We start from the raw sequence: 16354 nt of genomic DNA on the forward strand, positions 1-16354 counted from the left end.
TCACTTCCTACCTGTCACATTAGCATGTGCAAACAGTGACACATAAAACTACACACCTGAGAGGACCTGAATTCATTCAGGCTTCAGTCTTATGTACTTTCACAGTGTTTAGTTATTACACCGAGCAGCTCATATATTTACAGGACTCTGTCTGATCAAACCAAACCAATCAGAAGGAAAGAAAATGTTCTCCTGAGTGTTCTTGCATTTGGAAGAACAGAATAGATTCACTGCTATGTATTAGTAGGACAGGATGATAAAAATGTTCAGGGACTGATGAAAGACTACCTGCGTCATTGAAATGTCTATTACTGTTCATTTGAAGAAGATTTTAAACCTGCCTGGAAAATATGACCGGAAAGTGGAATTGTCTTTCAGGGGTAAGAAGATTAATGGTATCCTTATGTGCATAGATTTATGGATTGTACAGATAAATGTAATTAATTGTTATTACAAGGTTGATTATTTCATTGGCTTTTTTTGTGTGATGCTTTTTTTCCCTAAATCCTAAATATTTAAATAAAAATAATTACATATTTATATTTAAAGCTGAAAAATATTTATTTTAAATCATTACCATGTATAATTCTGTATAATCATTAATAGAAAAATTATGTTGTTCGTTACCTAGATTTTACTCACAAAACCAAGATTCTCCAGTGTGAAAATATAGCAATTTTTAATGAGGTAAGGAAAAAGTTGCTGTATGGTCTCAAGCTGATATTGAATGTTCTATGTGAATGTGTATGAATAGAATCTTAGTAGAGTTTGTACTGCATAAAGCCTTTTCTTCTAAAATCCTACAATATGAAGCCATATAGTGTATGTTTCTCCTTGATTTAAAAAAAAAAGTCACTTTTAATCCATCATATTATTTCTAGACCAATAATACATAAAAAAAAATCAGCATATTTGAAGACCTTTGTTATGGGCTTTTATATAACCAAATAAGGCTTAAAATGAAAAACATTAGAAATAATAGAAAAAACAACTGGCTTTCCGCTGTCATTTTTTATGTTGCTTTTAATAGTTTCAGTGTTTGGTTTTTGCCAGGAAAAAGGTGTGGATCTGTTCTTCACACAAACCGCTCCCTCTGGGCTTAGTCACTCAAGGCAGCCTCTGGGTAGTTCATGCCTATATCAATAAAAGGCCAGCGCCCTGCATGCACTCAAGAATGAATATGCAATATTTACATCACTCTCTCTTCCTGGAGTTAAATTTTAACTCAAGTTGAAAACAATTTTAGTTCGACTTCCAAGCTCAGATGTTAACGAGTGCTGAAATAAAGATAAAGTTCTGTATGTTACAAACCTTGTTAGATGTTGATAGTAATTGCTATTTTCTGTTGGTGGAAATACAGCATAATTTGCTCTCTCAGCCCTCACGATTATTTTTATTTGTTGGCTAGCTATCAAGCATGTAACATAACAGCAAATAGCTAACGGTTTATATTTACAACAAGCTAGATGATAAAGCAGGGATATTTGCTGCTGGTTTTCTTCCTGGCTCAAAGTAGAATTACTGTTACCACCCTGAAGTGGATTCTTCTCCTCTACCTCACCAAATGATTTATTCTTTCTACACCATTGCGCTTTGACAACGACTTACATGAAATTAACATATAATGATCAATAAGCAACATGCCATATTTTTTGTAACTATTTATAAAATACACTTATTGCTGTGGGACATCTGAAAGGCAAGCTAGTTCCTGTTATCACATGCTGTATGCTATAGTAATATTTTAAGAAAAATCTCTTACCAGCCTTTCTTTCCTCTCTGGAATTTAGTAACAATACATATATTAAGACTATGTTATCAAGAAACACAACTGACAGTTACAAATATTCCTTCCATATAATGTTACATGCCCATGATAGAAAACCTCACAGTATCAACAATAATACACTTTGTTAAAGTTTTTTATATGTTTAGCAGTTTTATTTAACTGTCCTTATTTAACTGTAATTATATAACATTCCATATATTATAATGCACCAACATGGATATTGGTTAGATGTAAGTGCCACTGTGGTGATTAAAAGCCTTTGGCTATGATTCTTGACCCCATTTGTCATGACTGTCCCATGACTGTCACAACAACTGCTGCTACATCTCATTTTACTTACTGTGACTGTCTAGCACTTCAGATGGCCACACTATGGGAAAATCGTGAAAAATGAAGTGCTCTCCATCAGTGTGTACAACTGCAGCAAGATGTTCAGTAACAGGTCAGTCAACAGCTCTAGATCCATTTTAGTGTATATATATATATATATATATATATATATATATATATATATATATATATATATATATATATATATATATAGTGATGTCAAACTTTTTCTCAGTACATTAACGAATATGGCCATTTGTTACAATATCATGTATGTGTCTGTGGTTTTATGATGTTTCATGTCTTTTGCTGTGTGCATGTTTATGTGCATTTGCATGCTTTTGTAGGCTACTGGGGAATCTGGTGATCAGTCTGCAGCATGTGGTGACAGCAGGGAGGCTGGTCCTGAGAGAGCCTCTAACAGACAACAACCACAGCTTGACTGATGTGAGTTATTTACAGGCAAAGCAAAGCTATTACCCTTCCATTAGCCCACACAGCTCTCATTAATTACCAGTATACAAAAGACTAGTCTACTAGTGGAAAAACATTAGTATCAGAATTTAGTATAGTGTACATTTATGATTTTTGTTTTCAGATATATGTGGAGTTGGATGTGAGGTACCAACCTGTACAAGGTGCAGCTGGGGACTGGACCAGTGAAGACTTCTTAAAGTTGGAGGATAATGAGGAGTGAGTGACATCCATCCATCCATCCATCCATCCATCCATCCATCCATCACTTCCTCCCTTCCTGTAAACAATAAAATTGCATTGGTCTTGGTCTTTATGATGTATTTTAATGATTTTTTTCTTGCATTCTTTTTTCTTTATAGAGCAGGTCTTGTGGTTAGAAACACAGGTTTTCTTGAACCTGGGTATGTATAGCCATTCATGGTTTTTTGTCATACTGAATTATGGATGTGCATGCACACTAAATTTGAATTATTATGTAATTTTTTTAGAAAATTGCGGCCACAACAGCTCGATCGAGAAGCCAGGACACTTGGCCGCAGTTTGGTAAAGACCGACAACGATGATGGAGATGATTATGATAATGAAGATGACTATGATGATGATTATGATTTTTCAGACATGGATTGTTCCAATATGACATTCACTCCCATCTTCAGGTATTTTATCAATAGTGTATTTGATATTTGTTCTGGAGTGATTTCACTTTTAGTTACCATTTTCTTTTACAAAATACTAAAACAATTAACCATCTCTGTTAAAATAAATAAAAAGAGTTTTATTTATTTTAACAGAGATGGTTAATTGTTTTAGTATTATAAATGTATTTAGAAATGTGTTCTAAAATAATTTAATAATACACAATTCACAGCTGGACAGTATTATAATGCTCATATCAAGGCACTACAGTATATGTTGGTGGCTCTAGACAAATGGTGGAATATATAAGGCATAATGCCATTTAAGGTATTTAATATGCCATTTAAGGTATACATGCTGAAAATTCTGAAGGCAAAACAACTTTTAAGGTGGGGATTACCAATTAGCAACCCAAGAAAAATAACCTGTAGATGAATATGTGCATGGATTGATAAAATATAAATCATGTTATTTAGCATCATCATGCAACAAATTCCAGACAATGACTGGCCGGTTGTTTATAACCACTTTTATTTTTTTAGGGGTTATTAAACCTATGAAAGGGAAAAATTCTTACACGGAGCCTAGTTCTAAAAGAGAACTCTCATATTTCTCTTTGATTGACTTCTTGGAATATTGCTTTCTATATTTCCACATATTTTTTTCTTTAGCCGATGTGCACCATTGTCGAAGCATGAACTTGCTGTTGCCCCAAAAGTCAAGTCTTTCCAGGTGAGTCCCTGAATATCTCATTAGTACATGTAGAAAGTCTGACATGTAATGTAAACTTTCTAAAAATGTGAAGTACAACCACAGCTCCACAGAAAAAAAAGAAATGTAATTATGTAGTATCCTGTAATGTGTTATAATTCTGAGCATTCACAATGGTATATTGTCTCATCTGCTTGCACATGGTGATATAATCTAAAAGTCTAGCCTTTTTTCCCTTAGAAAAGGAATTGGATACAATATCTTTTTGTTTTTTTGTCTTGTCTTGCACTGTTTGCACCAGGTTGCACAGATTCACTTTAGGTGTCTAGGACTACTTAATAAGTCCTTAGCCCTGTCTTTGTTTTATGTAGCACCATGGTCCTGGAGAAACGTTGTCTCATTTCACTGTGTACTGCAACAGCTATATATGGTTGAAATGACAATAAAAGCTACTTGACTTGGTGCCAATTCAAATACTAAGATAAGATTTTAAAATCTTCTTGTGACTCTGATGTTATGCTTCAGGTGAATATCAATGTGATAGAGGCTCAGAAATTGGTAGGTGTAAACATCAACCCTGCTGTGTACGTCACTGTAGGAGATGAGAAGAAACATACAGCCACCCAGAAATCCACCAACTGTCCATTCTTTAATGAGGTACATGACTTCTAAAGATTAAAGTGTGGAGGCCTGGCTATAGAAAAGTTTTTGCACAGATCATTTCTTATGTTTATGTTGTTCTTTGTCTTTTAGAACTTCATGTTTGAGTTTCATGAGACCCAAAATGTGCTTTTTGATAAAGTTATCCAGATTTCTGTAAGTAGGCTATAGTGTAAAGATATACATTGTAATCAAGTTCTATTGTCATAGTAGATACTCAAGTAAACCGTTAATTTGAAATTTCAGGTTTTCCACAAAAAGATGCTTGCATTTTTGATGACCCACATTGGCTCCTTCAAGATAGACATCGGCACAGTCTACCAACAGCCTGGTATGCTGACACATTCTAAATGAATTATTAACAAATATCAGTATAATATCAAAAAATGTTGATAGCGTGTATTGACTCTAAAAAGGACATACACTTGTATCTCAGTCAGTAGTTTGCCATTTTCACTAAAATCTATGACATTTGTACAAAGATAACAGTATGGTGCCCACTTTAATGTTGGTCATTAGCTCATCACATGTGTCAGCTAATTACAGGACTCTATAGCGAATAGCATGATAACTGTAATTATTAGTCATCAAACAAGTTCATAGTTCTTCTCTCTCTTATTATTTTCCTCCAGACCATCGTTTCTACCACAAATGGGCTCCAATCACAGACCCTAAAGACACACACTCAGGGATAAAGGGCTATGTGAAGTGCACACTGAGTGTTATGATGAAGGGGGACCCTATGGGAATTGCCAGCCTGCCTCCTGCCACCAGTCAGAATGATGACATTGAGAAGTATGCAAGTGCTAAGACATGCTCTGATGTGACATTTTTTTGCTTTTCTATCATTGACCACTATTGCAGTCTAATTATAACTCCTATTAAAAATTATTCTAAATTTTGCCTGCTTTATTCTTATGCAAAGGGTTGTAATTGGGTTTTCCTTTACACAGGAACCTATTGCTTCCTAAGCGGATGCCAGCAGAACGTCCATGGGCCAAGTTCCTGCTGAGGATCTACAGCGCTGAGGACCTACCCAGCATGAATGCTGGTTTTATGGGCAGCTTCTCCAAAATGATGGGTGATAAAAAAGTCTTCATTGACCCTTATGTGCAGGTCACTTTCGCTGGCCAGCAGGTGCTTCCCTTATGACACTCCTTTTTACTGTTTATCAAGTATTAATGTAATCAGATGTGCTGTACGCTCAATTCTCAAAATGTAAATTCTTTCTATAAGAGTAGTTTTTCCATAGTTTTCTTAACCATGAAGATTAACTGGAACCAATTATAATTTTGATTTTATAATGCACACACAAGCACACCTGTGTGTCATGGCTGTCCACTATTCTTTACTGCAAACACACACACACACACACACGAACATGCACACACACCTACCCTAACAACAGGTCTGTTTGTTAAATGGGCTGTGGTGCACATATTTGCTGTCTACATGTTTCCTTATTAACATCATATACAGCAATTAGTAATGTATTTGGAACAACTGAAGAGTTTCAATAATAATACTATAGAAAAACTTAATGAACCCATATTAGCTATCTAATAAACATAATTTAATAAAATATATAAATTACCAGTAATTTACCTACCCTAGTTCTGTGATTGATAGTAGTTGGATTAAGTGGAGGATGTTGTTCTTAGGGAGAGACATCAGTGGACAGTAACAACAATTCACCGGTGTGGAATGAGCAGATCTCCTTCATCGAGCAGTTTCCTCCCCTTGCTCGACGGATCAAAATTCAGATCCTTGATGATGCCAACATTGGTGATGTAGCTGTGGCCACACATTTCCTTGACCTGCAGCAAATCTCTAACCCCAACAGAAATGGTAATGTCTGCCATTTTCTTTCTGTATTGCTGCAGTTCTGTGTCCACCAATATCCTACTACCTCTTTACCTTTCTTTGGTTCATTCTCCCCTGATATTTTTAACTTTTCAGTCTGCTATAACCTTTTAAAATTCTTTCTCCACCTTATTTTTACTGAATTTATACTATATTTGACTGTATTTCTGTATTTTATGGTATTATGCTTACAAATCCACATCTTCATGGAATCAAATTATTTACACAAGAATTTCAATTCATTTTGAAAACTGGAGTCCTAAAGTATGTTACTTTAAAAAAAAAAAAATCTTATAGCTTAATGTTTAGCATTGAATTTTCTTAAATTTTTTTTTTTTTTAAACCTTTTTTCCTTTCCTGATCAGGCTTCTCTGTGACTATGTTGTAGGGTTTAATCCAACGTTTGGTCCATCATGGATCAACCTATATGGATCACCTCAAAACTCCACACTGCGTGACATCCATCGTGACCTGAATGAGGGCCTGAGTGAGGGCATATTCTACCGTGGGAGAGTGCTGCTATCTCTGACAGTGGAGGTTTACTCATCACCTGCTGCTGCTGTAGTGGAGAGCAAAGCCACTGCCAATGTCAAGAGTGCTCTGAGCAAACTTACACTTAAGCGGAAAAGCAAGAAGACCAAAGAAAAGAAGATAAAAGACAATGATGGTAAAGACAAAAGACAAGTAAATTTAATTCAAGTTAATTTATTTAATTACTTCCTTCAGGTAATGGATTCTAAATCTATTTATTATTAAAAAAACCCACAATAATCCATAATGATTTTCTGGTTTAATGAGACAGATTTGTACTTTTGTGCCAAACTTCAAGCGCTATGTCTGGGTCAGAAACTAGGTCCTGCTCTTCAAATGATAATGCCATTCCTACCATGAAGCATGGTGGTGGCAGAATCATGCTTTGGAGGTACTCATCAGAGAGAAGTATGAGTGCAAAGAAATACAGAGTGTGCCTTCAAAAGGTTAAGGTTTGTCTGTAAATGTCAATAATGACCATGCAACCGAGAAAATACCAGAATGGCTTTGGGTAGAGTACCATAGAATAACTGTAGAGAGTTCACAGATGCTGAGCATCCAGTCTGATTGAGCTAGAGGGGTCTACCAGGAAAAATGGGAGAAGCTGCACAAACTTAGGTGCACAAATGCTTGTACAGAATTACCCAAGAAGACACAAAGCTGTAATCAGAGAAACCAAAGGTGTTTCTGCAAACTGGATTTATTCATGGTGTGCTTAGATGAATGATTCTGTGAAAGCAGCGTTTATACAATCTATTTTGCTTCTTGTCTGTGTTTCAAACACATATTTATAACTGGATTTTAAAAATGATCCTATCTTATCATAATGTTTAGGCATACAGGGTCGCAGTGGTCCTTCTGAGGAGCAGGAGGAATCCTCATCTGAAGTTCCAGCAGCTGTCACTGTTGAAGTGGAGGAGATTCATCCTCTACCTGAGGTCAGAAATGTTTTGTATGTTTTATATTTAGAACTCACCATTCTCTTTAATAAAAACTTTAACACCTGTAGTCCTGCTAATCCATGCAGATTTGAATATGCCAGTCATGTGGTATTAAATGCATAAAATCTGATACAGGTCAAGATTCTTATAAGTCATCTAAATGAGGAACAAAATCAAAGAAATCTCAGTGATAGTGATGGAATGGGCAGAATGTGGCCAGTTATGTGGGCAGAAACACCTTATAGAACAGAGGAGAATAGCCAGACTCATTTGAGCTGATCTTTTACAACCATTGTGAGCAAAAAAGAATCTCAGGATGCATATCAGAGAAAGAATCTGAGGCCACAGAGGGTTGCATGATCTGCCACTGATTGAATGATTGCATGAATGAGCATGTGTACCGGTGTTCCTGTTAAAGTGGCATGTCAGTGTATTTCTATTTATTTTCAAGTAGATGTGTCCTAATGCTTAACTTAACTTTGCAGAACTTCACCGGGGAAAAAGAAGAATTCTTGCTGTTTGCATCATTCTTTGAGGTGACCATGATAGATCCATCCATTGGCTCAAGATATGTAACCTTTGAGCTATCTATAGGTATGTCTAAATCATTTAAACACTGTCAATTGCTTGAAATTTGGTAACCACAGACATTACCAGAGATTCGCTCTGGTGATGCTCTGCCATGCTGTTACAGCATCCATCTTGGGTTCCTGCTTGTTCTTGAAGCATTTTGCCTACCCTTTTGACTTGAGTAATGAAATAATTCTTAGTTGAATTCAAGTGATTGATTTGGCCATTGCAGAACATTCCACTACTTTACTTTTAAAAAGTCTTGGGACGTTATCATAGTGCGCTTCAGGTCATCTGCATTGTGAAGCTCAGTCCAATGAGTTGTGAAGCATTTGGTTGAATCCGAGCAGATAATAATGCCAATGATAATACATATTCATAGTAAAGCTTTGACCTTTACACAGCCTATGCCTACCTTCTCAAACTTGTTCTTGATCTCTTTAACTGTGGATTTGGGGTTATTACTTCACCAGGGAAAAAATATTCTGTTATCTACTACAGTTGTTTACTTTAGTCTTCTGTTCCTTTAGTGTTCTTGAACTTTCTAGTGCATTCTAGCTTTGTAACAATATATCAAATGTACCAAATACTTGATTTGGCTGCATCTAATATTGTGTTAAATTCTATAACCAAAATTTAGTCGACACCTGACCATCACCTTTGCTTTTTAAATCATTTAAATTTTAATTGTATAGCAATTTTATCAGTGGACATTATCACAAAGCACCTTTACAAAAATATATAGATATGAATATAAATTTATATACATTTTCCAGATATAATTATTAAATATAAAATATATTCCTAATGAGTAAGCCAGGGGCACTGGTGGCAAGGGGATGGTGCTTTCCCATAGACATTTGAGTGTGGGTGAAGGAATTTATCTGAATAGGAGACATCCCTTCACCCACACTCAGTAGTCTAATTCCATTTCATCCCAAAGATGTTCAGTTGGGTTGAGCAAGATTATATGCTTTTTTCCACTTTTCTAGGAAACTATGGCAAAACATCAGATGTGGTAGTAAAGAGTGAGAAGAGCAGTGGCCAAGAGGATGTGGCAGAGGACAGACAGCCTCTGTTAGAGTCAGATGATGAGCTGGAGAGACAAGAACTGCCTGTGCTGGGCTCTCGGGACCAGTCAGTTACAGAACCCAGGAGAACACAGGCCACTGAATATGATGGGTAATACAGCATCCCTCCTCAAAACTCTTTTAAACCCAAATAAGAAACTAAAATACACCAAAAACGCTGTGTCTCTAAAATCTTTTGTTTGGCATGACAGTTATTTTACTGAACTCTCCTAAATCTAGAGTGTTGGTTTTTGTCTATCAGTATGGATGAGTTTAATAGTCTAGTTAATAGTCTAGTTACTTGCAAACCAAATAGTTCTTTGGTTCTTTCCTATTGGTTTGGTGCTTTTGCTATTTAGCCTTGTTCTGTTTCACTTGAGCAGTACATTATGGTGCTTGAATATGTAAGTCAAAATAACTGTTATTTTTTTAGTATAATTAAATAATTGCCATATAATTTGCAAAAATGGCAAAAAAAAATTGGTTTATTTTAAAGAAAAAAGAAAAATAGAGCAGAATAGAAAATGGAACATTTTTGTATTTATTGTGTCATTTCTGCTACTTCTACTACTTCTAGACTACTGCTATCTACTACTTAAATAAATAATTATACAATTATTTCAATAATTAGTTTGACCACATCTGGGTGTCATCATGTTTATTTTTACTTTTATAGATAACACATGCTATCTGCAGTGCTACAGCTCTGTTTCTGTGGGTCGGTTTAGCGGCTGCAACACAAATTATAGGCCATGTTTTGTTATGTCCTGTGGTTTAATCAGTTCAGGGCAGCATTATTTTACTGCCTTATGAAACAAAACTACCTGTCAATATGTTAGAGTGGTGCTGAGAGCAGTGCAATAATATTTCATTATGTCTTTTTATTTCTCAAATAATAAAATGCTTTGTTCTTCTATTTTTATATATTTTTTCTATTTCTATTCTATTTGTTCTTTCACCCTACTTTCTGAACATCACTGGTAATGAGAATGACCTGGTAGTTTATTGTGTACAGTATTTAATTGTATTTTCTATAAATACCATTGTATATATACATGCTGTCCTCTAGCCATCCTTTCTGTGCTATTTGTCTCAATAGCACTTTTTCGTGGCTGCTGTGTGAGTGCAGTGGTCAACATACACTTTTTCATACATTTTACCTGACATTATAGCACACATTACCTAGGTGACTCTCACCACCCCTGGCATTAAGGAATGGTGGAATAAAATGGTAATTATCAGCAAAACTGTAATAATTTAGTATGAAGGTCTGGGGTTGAAGGGATGGCTGTATCAGTAATATCACTTAATTTCTTTAGTCGTATATCTCTGCATGATGTATTATCTGCTATCCTGATAATGGTGTTACTTCTTGAACTATTCTGATTTTGCAGGTCATTCCGCTGTATTCCCCTGCTTCGTGAGAAACCATGCCTCTATGTATGGAACTATTTTGAGGACCACACTTTTCGTTACCACAACTGCAACTGGCTGTGCAAGATGGCTGAAAGACTGGCATGTTCAGTATTTTATTCACTTGTAAATTCCCAGTTTTCTAAACAATTACTGATTTAAATACCATTTTTTTTTATAATGTTACTTTGGTGGCATTTTTAGGAATTTGGCCTTGATGAGGTAGAGATGCTGTTAAAAAGACCAAGAAGTAATGCTAAGGAGCGCATGGTAGAACTCATGTTGGAGTTTGTGTCCACTTGCAAGTAGGCCTCTGCTTTCAATTAAATTTTTTCTCTCATTAAAACATTTTCACTGCACATAATGCACACTGTGCTTCTTTCTGATTTTCAGACAATACTGTGCAAGCTTGGACAGGAAACGGCAGTCTCGGCCAAACAATCTTGACAAGTGTCGCACAAGCTTCATTAAGAGAAACATAGTGAGAAAAATTGCATAACATTCTCTATTTCTACATTTTATTTATTTTTTTTTAGATTTTGCCTATTTATTTGTATCTTACTTTTGGTAGATAATTCTGGCCAAGCAGGCTCTAAGAGTGCAAAGGAGGGTGACAAGACGTACAGTCCGAGAGAAGCTGGCTGACGTCAGACGCATTATAAAGAGAATACACTTCCTGGCCAAAGAGGTGATTGTGCCCCTGAGACTGTCAATATTTTTGCATGCCATACTGTGTGTGTATTTACACATAACTGATTACTTTGTGTGTCCTGATTTTATTTATTGCTTATCTTTTATTTATCAGCCCCAGAGCACTCTACCCGATGTGTTCCTCTGGATGATGAGTGGAGGGAAGAGGATAGCATATGCCCGGATCCCATCACATTCTATCCTTTTCTCTTTGGTGGAGGAAGAGAAAGGCAAAAACTGTGGCAAAATCACATCTATTTACATGAAGGTATTTTAATGTTATTCTGTTTCAAAGATAGTAAAGTCATAATCAGACGCAAAGTATACCACTGCAAAGCTTACTTCTATAGCATAATAATAAAATTGTAAGCAGCAGAGTTTATCTTAAAACGTTTTTCAATACCAATCTCTAGACCCCTGGAGGACCACTGGGTGAGATCTTTGCAAAACTTGAAGTCTACATGTGGCTTGGGATCACCAAGTATTCAAAAAACTGTGTCACAACCCTGCCTTCTGAATTCAGGCCAATATATGAGGCAGCAACTTTTGGGACCCCAATACCCCCAAATATGCCTCCCACTAAATTAGCTGTGGATGGTAAGTATGTTGTTTTGTAAATATGATTTCTTAAAATTACCATTTGCAGTAAACTAGGAATGTTAGTTATGGCTTACTAATTATGATAGTTATCTAATTATCTAATTTTCCTTTAGAAACTAATTATCAAGTGCTTTTTTCATAATGTGGTTCTTATCACTTCCATATGAGCTGTGTGTGGTTTCTCCAGACAGTCGTTATTTCCAGCTCCGTGCCCACATTTACCAAGCACGTGGCATCATTGCTGCAGATGATGATGGCCTCTCAGACCCATACATTAAGGTTGTGTTCTCCACACAGTGTCAAGTTACACAGGTGTGTTGAACACAGTTTATACAGCTTTTATACAACAATTGCGGTCTATATCTTTAGAATCTATAAATGTTTTTCCATTTTCATTTATTCTTCTCATATGTAGACTCTTAGATCGTATTAGTAGATGTAATATCATGTAGTTTGTTAGTAACATAGTTTGTATGTTGTACAATTATGAAATAATTCCTAAGAATATATTATACATAAACTTGAATGACATTTTAAATATTTTTATTGCTGAGCACACTGTGCATGTGTATTGCAGATAATGGAGGACACTCTGTCCCCGACCTGGTGTGAGTTGCTGCTGTATGATCAAATCCTCATGGAAGGCAATAAAGATGACTTCAGAGATGATCCCCCTGTGATTATCATAAATATCTACGACTATAACAAACTAGTGAGCTTCTTTTCATCTTTGATTTTCTCAAACAACATTCTCTAGATTTTACATAGAATGAGTGAACATGTGCTCAGTGGAAGTCAGAGGAAAATGGCCACTTGGCAATAGATTTTAGATTATGAACTTGAATATTAGATTATGGACTTGAATATAAGAACTTGAATATTAGATTATGGATCAGACATTATTTTTATTTATAATAACTTTATCAACCTGGTGACCCACTGATATCACAAAACTGTTGCATTCTTCTTTGTTGATTACTGGGTTTACACCACAGCTTTGTAAGGAAAATAAAAAGATAAGGGTGAAGATCTTAATGAAGAAGTAGTTTATTCTAGCGTAGCAGTGACAAAATACATAATATAAAATACAAAAAAGTACTTTGGGTTCATCGGAGTCAAGAAGAACACAAGACAAATCCTGCTTAAGCATTTTATACTGTTTTTCCTCTTTGTGGTTTAAATGGGGTTTCACTTTAAATGTGTCCTGAGTGTAAGAACCGAGTGTCTCTCAAATGACTGGGTCACACATTGTCGTCTAACCGGATGTCTTTAAATGTTAATCCCGGTCAGGTACCCTTTGTTTAGTGACGGTCATTGTTGTCATGCTGCTGCTCCCATACTAACAGTTAATCAAGGTTATTCATGTAGAGTTCTAAACATATTACCTTATGATACTTAAGCCTTTTTTTGGAATGAGCTCTTTCTCACATGTATCTTGGAGTGGAATCTGGTTTTATGCAATCTGAAATTTCTTCTTTTTGGGGTTTTCTCACTTCAGTCTCCTCTTCTAATAAAATGCTGCTCAATTGGGTTGAGGTCTGGTGATTGATTGGCTAGTCTAAAACCATTCACTTGTTTCCTTTGTTGTGTTGGCAGTGTGTTTCAGGTCATTCTTTTGATACATGTTAATGTTCCTCCCAATTAGATTGGATAAATTTCTCTGTAAACTGGCAAACAGAATGTTTCTATAGATTTCTGAATGATTTCTGCTGATACTGCATCCTGAGTTATATTCATTCATTCATTCATTCATCTTCTACCGCTTATCCGAACTACCTCGGGTCACGGTGCCTATCTCAGGCGTCATTGGGCATCAAGGCAGGATACACCCTGGACGGAGTGCCAACCCATCACAGGGCACACACACACTCATTCACTCATGCAATCACACACTAGGGACAATTTTCCAGAGATGCCAATCAACCTACCATGCATGTCTTTGGACCGGGGGAGGAAACCGGAGTACCCGGAGGAAACCCCCGAGGCACGGGGAGAACATGGCGGGAATCGAACCCCCAACCCTGGAGGTGTGAGGCGAACGTGCTAACCACTAAGCCACCGTGCCCCCCCTGAGTTATATAATCAATTATAATGAATGAAACTGTTCCAGAAAAAGCCTTAGAGGGCAAAGCCATGACACTGCCTCCACTGTGTTTGACTCATGAGTTCATAGGTTTGGATCATGAGTATCTTCTCAATGCTTCTCATCTTCTCAATGCTTTGACTTTCTGGTTCTTTCTGGTGATAAGTGGTTTGCATCTTGTTATATTGCTTCCATTTGTATCTCTCTTTTAACTCTTGAAATCTTCTTTGAATGGTAAATTGTTCATTGTTCAATGGTAAATACCTTCACCTCATCCTATGGAGGTTGTTGGTCATGTTACTGACTGCTGTTTCTGGGTTTTTCTTCACAGCTCAGACAATCAAAAACAAGAAACACCTCATGTTCCAATTTTTTTTATCACTTAAAAATGGGCTCAAACAAAAAGTCTCATGTTCTAGCACATCTAGATGTAAATATCTGGAAATAAAAGTGTAAATTCTTGTCTATATAAATATGCTATATATTGGAGATCAATTGTTAAGTTTCTGTGATCAGGTTTCTGTTTTGTATATGCATATTTTAACTGGTCTGATTAATTTAACACAGGGCAGTCCACAGTCCCTAGGTCGAGCATTTGCAGAACCAGAGCTGAAATTTGTAGAGGAACCATATAAGAAACCCATGCTGAAGTTTTTTGACATCACTAAAGGGAAAAGCAATGCTGGGGAGCTACTGGCAGCCTTTGAGCTAATAGAGTTGGATTACTCTGGCATTGGAGAGGTATGACCTTCAGTCTTACAGCTACAAGGCTTTTGCTCAAAAACATGATAATTTTAAGCACTTCATTTTCAATTGAATGAGGTGGTGCTATTAATGTATTTTTTCCCCTTTAAATGAAATGTATACATAACATGAGCAGCCAGTCTTGCCACTGGATGTGGAGCCCAGAGAGCCGGATTATTTTGAGTCAGGGAGCCGTTACATTATCCCAGAGGGAGTGCGGCCCGTTCTACGGAAATTCAGAATAGAGGTACATTAACCATGATATAGCTAGACCAGATAAAAACATGGGGAAGATTTCAGATCATTTTACATTGCAAAAAATGTATATATTATTGAATATATATTATGTATTACATACATTCATCTTCTGAGTGGCTACAGACTTTAGTGTGGGTTTGACATGTGGCAGGTCCTATATTGGGGTCTGAGGGACCTAAAACGCGTGAACCTGTTTGAAGTGGAAAAGCCTCAGGTTCGCATGGAGTGTTCAGGGCAGTTGATTGAGTCGGAAGAGATTGCCAACTACAAGCAGGACCCCAACTTCAGTGAGATTGTTAAGCATTTTGATGTGGTAAGTCTTCTTAAGAAGGGCATAGTGCTTCACACAAACATTAGTGTGTCACAATTTATATTGCTTTTATTGCTACGACAGTCCTTAAATTTCTGTAATGCCACATTAATGATTATTAAAGTGATGATTATATGCATGTTTCAGGAACTTCCAGAGCTGGTGTACTTGCATCCTCCCCTCACCATCTTTGTGATGGAACGACGGGCATTTGGAAGGCTGGTGCTTGTGGGGACTCATGTTGTGCAGAGTCTCATGCACTTTGCACCCAAAGACCTTGATGACTGGAAGGAGGAGGATGAGGAGGAACCTCGTGAGGGTATGTTAATATGTTTATCTTAAACAGCACATTCATGACAGCACTATGACAGCACAATTATGACAGTCATTGCAATGATAACTGTTTTTTTTTACTTTTCAGAGAAAAAAACTCCAAAACAGAACACCCCTCTTCAAACAGTTATGGGCATGGACCTGAGTGGACTTCCCCTAAAGCACACAAAAATTTCCATTAATCCTCTCAATCTAGTCACAGTGAGTTTAAGCATTGCATCTAGATCTCTATCATTTCTGTCACATTAATGTTTGAGTGATCTGTCTAGATAGCATATAAATCTGTTTTTGGAAACTTAAATGTTTCACAACCACTTTATTCACATACATTTATTCACATTATTT

The 16354-nt window shown here is 36.4% G+C and overlaps 1 protein-coding gene across 1 annotated transcript in view; it reads left to right on the forward strand.

Annotated features, from left to right (window-relative positions):
* The first annotated feature begins 73 nt into the window (after positions 1-73).
* The window catches only part of LOC132837831 (fer-1-like protein 4), a 29237-nt gene continuing 12956 nt past the window's right edge, over positions 74-16354 (forward strand). Inside the window, exons 1-31 of the mRNA XM_060857724.1 lie at positions 74-380; positions 632-687; positions 2143-2231; positions 2467-2566; positions 2718-2812; positions 2956-2997; positions 3085-3252; positions 3904-3964; positions 4469-4600; positions 4697-4759; positions 4850-4934; positions 5236-5398; positions 5557-5740; positions 6265-6451; positions 6855-7133; positions 7832-7935; positions 8424-8532; positions 9501-9690; positions 10973-11093; positions 11196-11296; positions 11385-11472; positions 11563-11679; positions 11797-11949; positions 12095-12278; positions 12469-12593; positions 12859-12993; positions 14932-15105; positions 15245-15355; positions 15518-15679; positions 15824-15995; positions 16098-16210. Coding sequence (XP_060713707.1) covers positions 302-380; positions 632-687; positions 2143-2231; positions 2467-2566; positions 2718-2812; positions 2956-2997; positions 3085-3252; positions 3904-3964; positions 4469-4600; positions 4697-4759; positions 4850-4934; positions 5236-5398; positions 5557-5740; positions 6265-6451; positions 6855-7133; positions 7832-7935; positions 8424-8532; positions 9501-9690; positions 10973-11093; positions 11196-11296; positions 11385-11472; positions 11563-11679; positions 11797-11949; positions 12095-12278; positions 12469-12593; positions 12859-12993; positions 14932-15105; positions 15245-15355; positions 15518-15679; positions 15824-15995; positions 16098-16210 — 3942 coding nt within the window. The 5' untranslated portion in view covers positions 74-301. The remainder of the gene's footprint in view (positions 381-631; positions 688-2142; positions 2232-2466; positions 2567-2717; positions 2813-2955; positions 2998-3084; positions 3253-3903; positions 3965-4468; positions 4601-4696; positions 4760-4849; positions 4935-5235; positions 5399-5556; positions 5741-6264; positions 6452-6854; positions 7134-7831; positions 7936-8423; positions 8533-9500; positions 9691-10972; positions 11094-11195; positions 11297-11384; positions 11473-11562; positions 11680-11796; positions 11950-12094; positions 12279-12468; positions 12594-12858; positions 12994-14931; positions 15106-15244; positions 15356-15517; positions 15680-15823; positions 15996-16097; positions 16211-16354) is intronic.

The sequence above is a fragment of the Tachysurus vachellii genome, chromosome 22, assembly GCF_030014155.1.
Source record: "Tachysurus vachellii isolate PV-2020 chromosome 22, HZAU_Pvac_v1, whole genome shotgun sequence".
In the NCBI taxonomy this organism is placed as follows: domain Eukaryota; kingdom Metazoa; phylum Chordata; class Actinopteri; order Siluriformes; family Bagridae; genus Tachysurus; species Tachysurus vachellii.